We start from the raw sequence: 15,933 nt of genomic DNA on the forward strand, positions 1-15,933 counted from the left end.
ACAGAGCTGTCTGTCTCCTAGATTGCCTGTCCATTTTGGGGGCAGTTATGTGAGTGAGGCACACATTTCCATGTTAGTTAGCCAAGGATTTTTTGAATGTCATAATTACAACTTCACTGTACTCCAGCTCAATATATTTCAAGGTACTTGTCTATGAGTGGGTAAAGAGCTTGTGCCAGAATGAGAATCAATGAATTTCTTGCTTCAATGACAATATCCTGTTACAAGATAAAAATAAAATGCAGCTGAAACAACCAGTGTGCTTAGTGACACAGCTGATTTACAGTCTGGCATGAGCTTCTTGTCCCATGGTGTATCATCGACAATTTAAACCCGTTCGTGGACGACACTTTGGTACTAATCTGAGTTAACAACTGCTGACACCAACCCACTGCTTCAGCTATACTGTATTCACTCTCATAGAAAAATCCATGACTGCCTCTGAGTCTTTGAAGAATTAATTTTTCTGTACTATGCTCAGATTTATCCCAATTCACAGTTAAAATTTGGTTGTTCTGGTTTAAGCCAATGTCCACCATAAGCTTCCTCTACTTAATTTATAGGGGTAGCCTAGGCCAGTCATGAAGAGCAAGAGGTCAAAAGGAACACTGCCTATGCCTTAAGTCTTTTTCTAAATTCTCTGGATCTTGGTTTTCTTAACTATACAAATGGTCAATAGTCTCTACTTCATATGGTTGTCAAAAGCCTTAAATAGGTTAACATGTTTAGAATGATCAAATTATGCTGTATATAAGAGGATGTTTATTATTTGATTCCACATTGGCTCTTTCTTTCCATTTGTCCAGATTAGTAAAGCAACTGGAGCAAAAGGAAGAGGTTAATTGTACTGATAGACTGGTTTATTGCAAGTGTCCATCTGAAGAACAGACTTCCTGGACCACTGTCAGAATCCATGGGCACCTCCGTTGACTGACCCCCACAGGAAAAGTTTCATTTCACAAGTCAGAGTAGACTTCAGGAATGTGTGAGTTGCTTTGTAGAGAAATACCTTGGAGTTTCTTCCACAGATTTCAGGATATAGGCTACCCTGCCAGATGATCACGAGGCCCCTGTGTAACCCTAGTTCAACTTATGAATGATTTTCTTAGCTTTTGCAACTTATCCAGTCAATAGTTTCAGCACTTCTTATCATTTCAGGTCTCAATTCAAATATCGTCCATGTGCCAATAAAAAACTATCAAATAAAGGAAAAAAAAAAGCACTCCAGGCAGCCGGCCTTCCCTGATGACCATAATTCTTCCTACTTTTGTCTATGATGATTTCCCGTCATGATTTCTTCATTTATTGCTGAGAGCCATAGCCAAGTAGGAATGATGCATGGCAATTTCTTTGTCAGCCTACCCAATGTTGCTTAGAGAGAGGATTCTCCATTGTGGAAATGGGCTTGCCTTGGACCCAGGTCATTTGCAGTGACATTGCATGAATGTTTGAGAAAGGTGACCCTGCTCAAGGACCAGGGCGGATCTGGGTTTAGGGCGGTTCCAGGTTTAGGGTGTGCATCCTGCTGGGAATAGGGCGGTTCCAGGTTTAAGGTGGATCCTGCTGGGAATAGGGTGTATCCTGCTGCCCCAGGGGCCGCTCCTTGAGTTCCCGTTGAGTTCTCAAGGGTTTGAGAGGGTATTTTGGGATGCAGAGCCTGGTGGAGAGTGTGTATTTTTCCCCAGAATGTGCGTGTAGAGTGCCGGTGAGAGTTCAGGAATAAAGAGTTGCTGTTGGAATCCACAAGTCTTTTGTGGTGGCTCGGTTATTTTGTGCCCAGCCAGACTGTGGCAATTTATATTTCAGTGCCTGATGTTATTTTCTTCATGTGTATATGTCTGTATATAGTATAGCTGTTATCCCTAGTAATTCTGTCTCAACTAAAATGTTAAGTTCTCTGAAGACAAGGCCTCTGTCTTCTTCATTGCTATAATAATGCATGCAGTGCCTATTAAATGTTTGTATACCAGAGGACTGACGGACTGACTTAGGAAAGACACAGTAAATATTTAGCAATAGGAACAGGCAAATTTTGACATATGTTTAAAAATTAACATAATATGAACTGTGTAGAAATTTTGCTTCTGAAACCCCCCCCCCCACACACACACACACAAAATTGAAAATCTCCAGCTCTGTCCTTCACTAGAAGCTAGTTCTTTCTAAGTGTTCATGCCATCACTTCAGTATCATATAACTGCTTTATTTGCAAAGAACTTCATTCCTCAATTGTGTTTGGCAAGAGGAATGTATTTTCCACGACCTACAATTATTGAATTTCCCCACACGTAGCTCAGCAAAGGGCAAATATCAGAGTAGGTGTTCTATTCATTTGCTCAGAAGGTTTCTTTATGCTTAGCAAAGGTAGAAGAGTGAACCAATGGATTATTTGGTGTCATTGTTGAAAGTCAAACTGTTATCTGTGAGATCTTTCCTGTTTCTCATATGTTCGATGAGGCCACTTATCTTCTTTATTGCAGTATCCGTGTCTTTCTCATTCTAATTTCTTCTTGCAAAACTGGTGAAATAAAATGTTCACAGACATAGGCAGATCTAATATAAAACTTAAAAAGAGTTTTCTTTTTCTCTGACACACAGAACATGGATAGACATGTCTTGTTTGGTAAACAATGATGCTAGTTATATCTAGTTGTACTTTTCCAGATGTTATATCTATAGGAGCAAACTATCAAATAAAATTATCGGGATGCTGTTACAATACTTGCTATTCCAAATGTTTTTTATTGTTAATAATCAAATTTACATTACTTCACTTCTTCCTGTAGGCATTTTACAGTCCCTGGCATTTGTATTCTTCAATTTCAGCAGATTGCCTTTCTTTATAACTGTGCTGCTTCTACATTGTGCTATTTGAAGATTTTCCAGATGCCTGTATTTCTGCTTTTACCCTTTTTGCCAGCATATTTCCCCTTTTGTCTGATAATCACAACTTTATTAGCAGAGTGTTTGCATTTCTTATTTTATATTCTGGAAATGTTTGTTCAGATTTTTTCCCTACTCTGACTTTCCTTATGTTGTCTGAATATTTGAATACTAGCAAATATAATATCCAACTTTTATTGATCACTTTCTATATTCTAGGCACTTGCTTGACATAGATTATTTCTAATCCTCAAAGCAGCCTGGCAAGGCAGATATTATTATCCCTTCTTTATAGCTGAGGATGCTGAGATGCAAGGTGTTTTAGTCAGGTCTTGCTGAAGGTCACCTAGCAAGTTGGTTTCAGATATGTATTCCTAGGCTGGGATTGTCTGGGCAGTTAAATAAAGTGTGTGTGTGTGTGTGTGTGTGTGTGTGTGTGTGTGTGTGAGAGAGAGAGAGAGAGAGAGAGAGAGAGAGAGAGAGAGAGAGAGAGAGACTATTATGAAGGTCAAAGAATTCCCCGAAAAAAGCTTAAGGGTTCCCCTGTACCTTGATAATTTGTTCTATTTCTTTTTTTTTTTAATTTTAAAAGTCAAACAGTTACAAAGCAATTACATTCATCTTTTTTCATTCTCTGGTCTGAACATTCCCTCTGAAAATGAAGCTGCAGTAATGTTAAACCATAATTTACCATTTTAAGTATCTAGCACTATAGATATAGTTAAACTTTTAAAAAAAGAAATTCAGTTGGTATTGCTTTAGGCGGCACCTGGTTACAGTGTCAGTCTAGTGAAAATGCATGTAACTCAGCTCTCAAAGAGGGAAGGTGATACGGGCAGTTTTGTACCAAGAATATATGAGGCGAATTTACTTTTAAGTAGACATAAATAAGGTGGGCAGAAGACTCCCTGAAGCAATGGTCAAGGCTTTGAAAGGGCAATAAATTCTAATGAAATTATGTTACTTAGAAGGATAGAAGCACCCATATTTTTTCTCTCCAAAAGTAAAAATTGCAAATTTGTAAACAAACTAAAACCATGGATTTTTAAAAACAAACATCATACTACCTACTTTATTTTGAAGTCCATGTTTTTATAGATGCACGAAAATAACTTCTGTTTTCATTAGATCTCATCAAGCCTACATTTCCCTTTTACCTCTAAAAGCCAAAATCAAAAACAAAAACAAAAAGCCCAACCTGCTTTGCTCATCTCTTCTCTACATCCTTCATTGACAAGGACACTGAGGAATTCTCAGTTCAAGATTGATTATCCCCATCCATATCATGTGCCTGTTCCAGAAAACTAGGACATACCTAGAGCTTAATAGTTGAAACTTTAGAAACACCCGGTGCTCACAGTGAAAGGATGATTTTGTTAATTACAAACATTTTAGAGGTTATTGGTTTCCTCCTCATTTCCCCTTGGCTTGCCTTCTGCTATTCTGACCTCACTGTCTGAAGAATGCAATAAAAGGCGATTTTAAAATATTACCTTTTTTCCCTCCCTAAATGGCTGTGTTGTTTTAAAATCTATCCTGCTTATTAAGTTCTGCTGTGTCATTTCCACAAACACCCTTTTCCAAGTCTTTTTTTTTTTTTCAGGCTGATGACTTCCAACTTTTTGTCTTTCATTGTCATTTAAGCCTAATGCAATCCATGTTCACTACTGAGGCCTTTTAATTGGCAAGGGATGTTTATTCTCAATACTTTAATCAGCAAATGCATGTGGAAAATCTCTGAAACAGACCCCATCTTTACCAGGATTCGGATTCTCTTTGTCCTCCGTGTGAAAGCCATTTAGCCCCTTGGTATCTTGGAAAAGCCTCCCCTTTGCTGAGTGCACTGGTTCATAATGGATGCTCTCTGTATAGAACTCCTGTGGCACATGAAAGTCTCATCATTTTTCAGACTTTTCTACCAAAGTACCCTGAATTATGGATAAGGATAAATGCTGGCCTCTGGGCTGGGGCTGGGGGGCCTTAGCTCTGTGTGTGTTTGGATAGGTGACAACTTCAAGAGTATGGCTTTAAGCAGAGCATTTCTGTGGTGTATTCTAAATATCTTTGTGTTCCTCATCATATTATACCAATTTTTACTTAAATAAAACAATACTATTGGCCTTTTCCCAAGAAATATCCTCATAGTAAAATTCAGAAGGTGCATGTTTGCTTTGTAGCTCTCTCTGTAGAGGACTGCACCCTCCAGCCTGTAGTACTTTATATTTTTGTTCATGTTTTTATGAATATCTTTATAGGGAACAGATCACCATGTCAATATAAAAAATGAATTTCCAAACTATTATGGATTATATATAGCTGAATAGTGTAATTAGTTCATCATATGACATTAAAGTTACTAGAAGTTTCTGTAAAGCACACTATTCTATAAAGAACACTTTTTTTTTACTTGAATGAGGTGCTCAAATATATTTTTTCTCCTTCCTTTTATAAACATATCTTTATGAAGATTTTAGTTCAGAAAGTATGAAAGTGTTATAATATTTTATATTTGATGGAGCTCTCTACAAGTAGTTTTATGACTGAAACTCAGTAATGGTTTGTGTGAAGAATTCGATACCTGACAAGAACATGTTTGCTACTGAATGACAAGAAATGGAAACTCTAAGACTTATGTCACTATTTGGGGATGTCACAATATCTGACCTTCTTGTATAATCTGAACAGTGACGTGCTTCATTGTAAATTAAAGAATTAAAATCATAAGGACTTATTTCCATATTTGAGGGACATTCCTCAATGATAATAATATTATTGAGTTAAGAAACATAATGTTATTGAGTTAGGAATAGAGATGTAGCATGGTATAATAAAAACTTAAAATTTTGATTAGAAAAAAATATTTTAGATGATAATGAAGTCTGTTTCTCACTATGTCATTTGTGAAGTGGTAAAAATTATACCGACCATTTCACTGGAAAGGCTAAAAGAGAAATGAATCAAAATGAAAAATGTGCAATTGTAGTACTTTGGTCTTCCTAGCTGTGGGTTAACTATTCTCTAATAATTTTTCCTTATTATTTCTCTCCTACAAACAAGCTCTACCACTTTTTATTTGACAGTCTTACTCTTCATAGCCATGAAGTTATTCAGGGACTACTTCTCTCATATATAGATTGTTTTTATAACTTCTCCTCTCTTTTCTTTTCTTTTTAAGTTGTATACAATACCTTTATTTTGTTTATTTATTTATTGGTGCTGCGGCTCGAACCCAGTGCCTTACAGGTGCTAGGCAAGCACTCTACCACTGAGCCACAACCCCAGCCCACCTCTCTTTTCTTTCCTGTCCTGAAAAAAAATTCTTCTCCTATTATCCATATTGACTAACATTTTTCTCTTGTCAATTCACTCTCACCTGTAGAATGTACATCTAATTGCTCCATATTGCCAATCAAATGCAAATGACAATGGTGGGTTCCAAAGCTCTCCAGTGGTCTTCAACCTGTTCCTCAAGGTTATTTCCCATTACGTTCTGACTTCTAAGAAACAAGTGCTGTATTTCTATTATTCTTTGCACACCTCTCCTTTGCTTATTCTGTTATGATACTTTAATAAGAGGCTATTGTGCTATGTTAAGTTCTAGGTTAAAATATAAATAAACATCATCTTACTCCTCAAGGTTTGGTTGAGATAGCAGATGACAGGCAGAAGCAATATCATGTGATAAGTGCAGTAACAATTATTAATGTTATAGAGTTCTAAAGAGAGGAATGAATATGAAGACAAATTTACAATGTCATTTCATTACTAAAACAAGGCGATATTACAGTTTGCAAGTTCCATGAAAGTACAGACCTTTCTTATTATTATGTAGGTCCTTCAAAAGTACAGGGTGAATAAATGCACACTGAAAGCATAACCCTGAAACTTCATTCTATGAAGGGGGTGATAGAAGTGGATTTGTCTTTCTAAGGGCAAAACCACCATTTTGTTGAAGCTGTACTGGAGTAAGAATAAGAAAACCTGGACTTTGGTCCTGGCTCATCTCTAAGGAGTCAATTGACTTAGAACATCTCACTAGTTGACATCCACTTTTTCTCTCAATTGAGTAAGTTGGGCTAAATGTCTCCAACTTCTTCTGCTCTTTCGATCTATAACTCTCTGTGTCAGCATTCATTCATTACTTCAGTGGACACATAGCAATCGAACCTAGAGTCTGTGTGGTGCTAGATCTTGTGATTTGTTTATGTCACAGACATTCAAATCTCATCATTTCTCACTGAAGCTGGATGCTTTGACGGCTAGAATCAACAAAAGTGCTAACCACCTAAGGGTAGCAGACTGTGATTTACTTTCTCACTTCTTCAACCCTGGAGACACAGGCATGGACAAGAGAAGCTGCAGCTCTTTGAGCATTCCCCTGGTCACACGGGCAGGCAGGAATCCACATCACACTTGGCATATTTGTTGATAGTGAGTCTGCCGAGTGACGGAGTGAAGATTGAGACTGAGCTAACCTGACAGCTTGAGAGCTTAAAAGCATCGATTAGGGAATGCAAAAGAATTTGACCTTCCCGCTGCCTCCCTGTTTTGGTTTTGGTTTCTATAATAAGAATGAGAGAGAGAGAGAGAGAGAGAGAGAGAGAGAGAGGTGGAGGGGGGAGAGAAGAAACTATTCTTTCATGGTTTGCATGATTATTCTGTCAAAACAGTAAGGGACATGAATTACTAACTACCTGTGAGCATAATTTTAAGACTCTTACACAGGAGGGGCTTAACTGACAAAGAAACAGTCCAGGGATTGCATTCCATGTGTGTCCGAAGCATACACTACTATATTAATCAGCCTTAGAAGAATCAATTTCCCGTGAGAGAGGAGCACAGATGCATCTTGTTTGTACTTATCAGCCCAATGGCAGATATTCACATTGCACTTTTTAATTAGGTGATAAAGCAGCCTCACATATATGGTAGTTGGTGCTAATGAAAATTTACATAAGGAACTAAAGAAAATTCAATAGATGTGAAGATTACCATTTTGCACTTTTTTATTTCTATTTGTGGTAATAAAAAAGTGTGAATTGAAAATCTAAAGAAAAATAATAGTTGACTTACTTTTAAAAGAGAATAATACTAAATAAGAACTCCTCATGAACACAAAAAGGTATCTGAATATTTCATTTTGACAGTATGTAACAATGACAGAGTCCTCATATTTATCCCTCCTAACTCCAGAGTCATGATTAATGGACTATAAAATGTTTACCAATAAATGCTAGGTTTGCTTATCTATTCTTTTTAATAATTAAATTTTTATTGTATAAAGGAAATACCTTCAGCTTTCTGTTCCATATTGTAGATATAAACATGAAAGAAGAAATAATCTTCAAGGAAAAGAAATAAAGGTTTTATGCACTTTGTCATTACTTCACCACTTAGAGTTTTTTGGACATCATTTATAATTGGCAAAGTTTATCCAATTTGCTGCAATCAGTTGACTGCTCTTAAAATCTCAAGCATCTAAATTCTCTCTTGAACTTAATACTCTTCTATTTTCTATTCCTTGTTTTCCATCTTAAATATACTTCAGATTATGTGACACTTTTATTAGCAGAGAATGTTTGCAACTTTATTTAATCTTTAGGTAAAAGTAGACAATATAAATAATATAATTCATAAGGTAGCAAAGGGAATATTTCAATAAAAACATTTCTTATTGAGTGAAAATTAAATACTCTTGCAATAGATTGCTATGCTAATATATATGAATATTCCTAAAGTTATATGAACATTAGTAACAAAAATTTGTGAGTTCTATGAAATAGTTTCTGATTATTTTATTTTTTATTAATTTTATTGGTATATTCATTATTTAATTAATGTATTATTTTATTTAGGTTATGATCAATTGTTTATTGATAAATAATTAATGTTAATATTATAATTATACCTTCCAAAATATCATAATTCTATAAAGAATAATTGCAGTTTATTATTATTTTATTTCTTTACTTATTTATTTATTTGCAGTTCTGGGGACTAAGCCTTCATACATGCTAGGAAACTGTTCTACCACTGAGCTACAACCCCATCCCCATTTTTTATTTCAATTTTATATTGTATCCCTAATTCATTAGCACAATATCTGATAATTTTATATGTAAAAAACATTTAATCAGTATTTAGAATCATCATCTTAAACAAATCATATTGGAGTAGCCATATGTTTGATTATATTCTCATTGTAAAAAAAGTATTTCAATGATAGCAAAACAATATTAATACATAAATATTTTTATTTTATAAAGTTCAAACAATATGACAATTTATTTCATTATTTTAAAACCAGAACCTCTTTTGGAGAAAAGAAAAGAGAGTTGAGGGCCATTGATTGGTTCTTTTTATGTCAGCCATCTGTCTGAAACTTGGATAATTTGGCTGCTTTCTATTATTACTGAAACATAAATTATAGATATTTCATATGTAAACATGTAAGAAAATAAGTGACTTAGATCAATGATTCATCAATTTTACAAAAGCATGTGAGCCATTGAGTAACCATCATTTATGGGATATAATTCTTTGCCTTTATAAAATCATCTTTTAATGTGACTCCATACACTAATAAAAAATTGTTTCTATTTGTCTAAGTTGTATTCCAAAAAACCAAGCAACTCATCTGAAGGGAAGAGAATTAACGTGAGCAGTTCAATGTAAACACAAGTGGCGAATGTCTACTGGATAAATCAGCAGAATATGGCATGTCTTAGCAGAGCAGTCAGTTTAAAACACATTTCAAAATATGATAGTGGAAAAGAACAAATCCTACACAGGATCTGAGGGACCGTGTCATATCTTATTCTTTGTATGCTCTAAGAGAGCAGGTAGATTGCCTTACACATAGCAGATGCTCAATAAAAATGTCAAAAGACTTCCTGAAGATATAGTCAAATGAAACATGATTTATGGAAAAAGAAGAAACAATCTTGATGAGGAGGAGAGGGGTAGTAAAAATTCTGTTTTTGCAGTAATTTCTCATTAATGATGATACTACTTCTCTAGAGACTGCTTAGCAGGGGAACATCTGATATCTGCTCTCTGTAGCCAGCTTATTGATTGTGTGGGTCGATATAATCTGATGCATAAAGAACTAGGAAAGTGGGAGGCAGCATTTTCCTGGCTAACTGCTAAGAAGCAGATAGTTTACACTTGATGCATCCAAGCTGAGTGGCCCCACGTGAAGTTGAATTATCGGTAAAAGAAATCCTAAAATTGACTATTCTCTTTATTAGTAGGTCTAACATTAGTGAAAAATTAGTAAGATTTAAAGAAAAGTGAAGATATGCTTAGGAGACACTAAATCCTATGGGCACTAGGTAAAACTTTGCTTTTCCTTTTTTGTATGTACTGTATTTTGAACATACAGATTATAATCTAGTTACAGGGTCTTAGATTATCTTGGTTCTTGGTTTCTATGTCCCAAATACTCAGTGATAACCATTTTTTGATAGTATTTTTTTAAATTAAATTATTTGAGTGCTAACCATTTTACTGCAATTTAGTATATATGCTGCAAACTAGTCAAATGTTTAGCATGGGGAGCACACCAACAATATAACAGCATCCTCAATGCAAAATTTTCAAACTGACCAAGCAAATAACCCAGGAATAGAAATAAAAACTGCAAACATTTGATGTGTAATACAAATAAAAATATTGTTGAAGAAGAGAATGAGGCTATTATTGGATAGGAGAACAGCTTGTGTTTAAAGGTCAGTTTTAATATGTCCGGCAGATTTCCTAACACACATTAGATAGTCACAAATTGCTAGTTTCTTTCCCTCTACCCCAGGAGAGAATATTAAATGTTACCTGCCAGAGAGGGTCTTTTTGCTCAGGAAAGAGCTCAAAGTACTTGTGAGCCAGTTGCACTGGGGGCAGAGTCTGCAGCTTCAGGTTGGTCCAGCTGTGCACAAAGTTGGCCAAGTTCACAAAGGTATACAACCCCAGACGATCATTTCCATAGTTAGATAAATGGGTCATGAAAATACTGATCTGAAAGATAGATAAAAATGACTACATAATATCATCCGCTTAAGCTCAAAAGTGGCAGCAAAATCTCCAGGAAGCATGTCACCTTACCTTGGAATTTCATGGGAAGTACAATTATCTTTTTATAGGGAAGGACCCACATTTAATTTCTCTATCAAACTAACACTTAAATTCACTCTTAAAATTAAAGTTGTTATTGAGATTGGCATTCCCTCACTGCTTATCCAAAGTATAGTGTAATTTTCAATATCAGTTTTTTCCCCGTTATGGAATCAGTATCATCAAACCATCAAATCAAGTAATTTTCAAACTAGTGAAGCATCAGAATCAGATCGGTTCTAAAATTAAAACATTGGTTTAGATATTTTCTGATATAGATACACACACACATACACACAAACACACACAGAGTTTGAAATAGAATCAGACTTTAGTATACTTGTTTATTATCTAATGGAGATTTTTTTTAGTGCAATAAAGGATTTTGATTACTTTCTGCATAAAGAAATGATAAATGCTTGAGGAGATACCTGATTTGCATATTATGCAATATATATTTGTTGCACCATCACATAGTACCACAGTAATATGTTCAATTTTTATGTTTTAATGTATCAGTTAAAAATTTAATTTCATAAAACTAATAATGTTTGCACAGAAATTGATTACATTTATCCATACTCACTAATCTTCTTACAATTTTTTAAACCTCAATGTTAACTCTAAAATTATATGGCATTTCAGTTACTGTTGTTCTTTTGTGTATACAAACTAAGGAAAAATGAAATAGAGATTGTTCTGGAGAGACTAACCAAAATTCTGAATGTAATTATAGTGATAATCTAATTTACAATCTATCAGGCATTGTAAAAGAAATTAAAAATACCAAATAAAGGAGAAATGACATAATTTTGATCTAAATTGCAGAGATTACTTCTGCAATTCATTAAAAAAGAGCTCTTTTTCTGTAACAATATTTTGTATTTGTTCCTAAATGTCAAGTTATTTTAAAATATAAATAGTTTAAAAGTAAATTTACTACCAATTATAAAAATCTATAAACGTTCAAAGCAATCAATGTAATAGAATAAAGTACTTTATTAATTTATTTAATAAAACAGGAAAATACAATGTTACAATTAATAATACTAGGATAAATGCAACATTTGAAATTGAACACTAAATATTGAAGAAAAGTCAAGTGTCTCAAAAGCTAAGGTTTGATAACATTGTTCACATACTTTCTTTTAAGAGAGTATGTTGCTTGATGTGGTTATTTTTGGTTATTTGGAAATAAAAATGGGTATGCAGTGCCATTACAAAACCATTTTTTTGTTGCAGACCCAGCTGGCTACTCTTTGCAGTAAAGGTTATACTGATGACCTTCAGTTCAGAAGATATGTCACTGTATAACTGCAAATGCCCAGAGAAGAGACCTTTTATTTCAAAATAAAAAAGCATAACTTTGCACCAGAATTCAATAAACAATATTCCGGCAAGGAATTATAAGTAAAAGATACCAAGTTCCTTCCTTGAATGCCCTTTTAGTTTGGAAAAGACAGTGTTTTTCCATATGTCATACTAGAATACTGAAAAGAATTCTCTGAGGAAAACCTCTTGAAATTATCAGATTCACTCCCCATTATAGTTGAAAGAAAAAAGAGAAGATGAGAACATGACCCTTCACCCTTAGTTTTTCAGAACTACAAAATGAATATCTAAAGTTTACAAAGCATTTGCTATGTCCTAGGTATGATCCTAAGCCCTTTACATATATGAAGAACTAAATCTTTACCATGCTCTTACAACGGAGGTCCTGCTATTGCCCCCTTCACAGATGAAGAAACAGACTTAGAGCAGTTAAATATCTCCTTGAAATCCACAACTAGAGAGCATCAGCACAGGAATTCAAACTCAGGAAGCCAGATTCCCGCATCCAACATAGGATATGCCTGAGACCTTCCACCCAAGCACATTCATATATAGAATCTGACACCCATCATTTTTTCCCTTTCTCCATTACAAAAAAGATAAAGTACATATTTCTATAGAAGACAGTGAAAAAACTATGAAAGTATTATCGTGGCAACTTATAGTTTTTCTTTCTTCTTTGAAATAGAATGACAAAAGATACATTATTTTTTGGAATCCTAAATGAAAAATTCTTTCTTTTGGGGGGTGGTGGACAAGGCAACCTTTACTTCTGCAGAAGGGCTGCTATGGAACCTGACCCCTAAATTAAAACTTTTAAGACAATGAATTATAGTATTTGAAAACAATGCTACCAATAGATTCAGAATTTATCTTTGGATATAACATCATTTCTGTCATATTTCTTGTCCATTTTTTCCCTTGGGTATATTCAAACTTTATACTTACAGATCATAAAAGAGAGACTATATTGAAGAATATTCTTTATATAGTTTGTTTAGGGAGAAGTTTACATTGACTTTCCCAAATGTTAGATGATATAATAATATTACTTGAGATTCATATGGGATCATTTGAACAAGCTTGAGTTATCTATGTCATAGGTTTTTGCATTGGCCATTCTCTCACCCTTTAGCTCTTTTATCTCGAATAGGAAATGTTCTCTTGGCAGGACTTAATTAGAGTTTCTAGAACATAACAGTATCAGTAGTTGATGACCATATAATTGCAATTGTTGTCATGAGAACTTCTTTATAATCACCACAAAATAATATGCATTTGATCCCAGTAAGTATGCATTTATCTCATGTCACTACTGTAATTAAGAAATAAGACAGTGTAAGTAGTGTGCTTCAAGATAATTATAGTTTCCCAGGACTGAAATTATTATGAAAAAAAAAAAACCAGGCTACAGGCTGAGTGCCTAAAGAAATATAACATGTCCTAGACATCTACCACCTGCCCTCTAGTGCTGTTATTTTAAGATGGAATTTTAAAGCTCTGGTGAACACCTAAAGTCTGACAAAATTATTTTTAAAAAATATACTTTGAGAGTATTGTAAAGGTTATTTTTAGATGACAGGCAAATACATGTTATCATTTCATTGAGGTATTAACGTAATTAAAAGATTTTTGCAGTGGACTAGTTCTAAGTAATTTTTCCAGAATTTCCTATAGGAGACTAAGCTTTGTTTTTATGAAGGATGTATAAAACTTAATGCAGGGCAAATGGAAAATCTGACTGTGGAAGGAAGCAGAGTCTGGAGATGTTGTGTGGTTCTAAGCTGAGGCATGCTTGTGCAATTAAATTTCCCTTTGCTGAAAATAGTTGCAATCACTGTTGTATGGGGCAGCATGTGCACATGCCTTGCTGGTTAGAAACAAATTAGTGCTGGTATATGGTCAATTGACTGCACTTTAAGAAAAACAATTCTGCAGGCACAGCTTAACTGTGCATATCTGGCTTGCTAAAAGCACCTATTGTGCAGACAGAGCATTTTAGTTTTAGTATTTCTGGACAACTGACTTGTTTTAAAGAAAAAAATATATATTCTGAAGAGTGTAGGGAGGATAAGATAAATTAAGAATGCATGTGGTTTGAGGCCTACATAAGATAAGTCAAATGATATGCAGTAGGATATAGCAGCAATTTTCCACAGATTTATAATATATTGCTACTATTTTAACATGACAGTGCATCTTCTACTTATCCTGTCTTTTTGTTTACTTATTTTGTTTATTATTTCATTGCTATATGTTAAGAATACTTTTACTTAATAATCCCAAAATATCATTTAGAGAAAATATGAGTGTACTGCATGGGTGCAAATTGTTCATATGCGCAACTCATTGTACCTTGAAATATTCCTGCTCAGAGATATGAATTGATTCATATAACCAGAGTTATCTCTCAGAGGACAAAAGGAGGCAAGGACATCTTGTTCAATGGATGACTTTGAGAATGAAACATAAAATGCAAACATCAACAGTCAGTTGCAGGGGTTTCCCAAGGGGCCTGGAAGTCTGGGTGACATTACTTCTGTCACCAAGCGTACCCTTAGGTTGCCTAATCTTGTTCTTGGCAGTTCCATGGGTGTTCCTCTTTCAACTCTCAAGGCTGTCAACTTCCTTATGGTCAAACATAAAACAAGCCTTAATTCTTCCTTTTGTCTACAGCAATAATATAAAAATAAGTTGGTAAGCTTCTCGTCATCAAATTATTCACTAGAAACTACATTTTTTGTTAACACGATTGCCAACCATAATATTATAGTTGAGCCATAATATTTATGCATAAGCCAAATTTGAGAAGATATGATCTGTGGAATAAATCCATTGTGGAATAAAATCATTTGTCGATTCAAGAAAAATGGCGCTTTTAAATATGGTAATGTATAAATCTTGATGATAGAGGGTTTGGTAAATATAAATGAACTCTCTGGACAATTATTAAATGTCGGGGGGAACACTGTCATAGTGACAAACAGGATATTGCTGCATTAATGCAGGCAAGTGTCTCTCATGCCAAGTTTTTAATTCCAAGCTACATAATTAGTGACTAATAATGGTTTACTTTTGCCTCTTTTATGAAGTGGCTAATATCCAAAATACATGAAGAAGAAAATAAAAAAACAGGAAAACTAAAATAAAAATTAAAGATCTTATTTTTTTTTATTTTCTGTAAACTGAAGCATCAACCCTCTCTAGGTTGAGTTCAGATATATTCACTGTCAGTGCCAGAATAGTTTTCTTGCTTTTTCTTACTTGTATAACAAATACAATGTCATTGTAAATTTTGTGGTCAGGAATATCAACAGCCAGAATATATTATATAGTACCTTAAATTGGAATTTAGAATTTTTTATAGGATTCATTTTTAGTTAACATATTTATTAAAACTCAAATGCTTAGTTCTTTATATAATAATGCCTCTAAAAAATCAAACCTTTTAAACAGGAATCAGATATGTGGTTCATAGGAAGTTGCATAATAACAAATACAGAAGGAAGCAACAGCTGTGTGGGGCAGGAAGAGGTGTGCCCCACTTTAACTCATCTTGCCCTGTACTCATGCCCTAACATGGCGTTTTTCACGACCAGCATTAAATAT

At 34.4% G+C, this 15,933-nt stretch overlaps 1 protein-coding gene across 1 annotated transcript in view; it reads right to left on the reverse strand.

Moving 5' to 3' along the window:
* The window catches only part of Ndst4 (N-deacetylase and N-sulfotransferase 4), a 226,577-nt gene that overhangs the window by 24,776 nt on the left and 185,868 nt on the right, over positions 1–15,933 (reverse strand). Inside the window, exon 6 of the mRNA XM_026389690.2 lies at positions 10,714–10,896. Coding sequence (XP_026245475.2) covers positions 10,714–10,896 — 183 coding nt within the window. The remainder of the gene's footprint in view (positions 1–10,713; positions 10,897–15,933) is intronic.

Source organism: Urocitellus parryii, chromosome 10 (genome assembly GCF_045843805.1).
Source record: "Urocitellus parryii isolate mUroPar1 chromosome 10, mUroPar1.hap1, whole genome shotgun sequence".
NCBI lineage: Eukaryota > Metazoa > Chordata > Mammalia > Rodentia > Sciuridae > Urocitellus > Urocitellus parryii.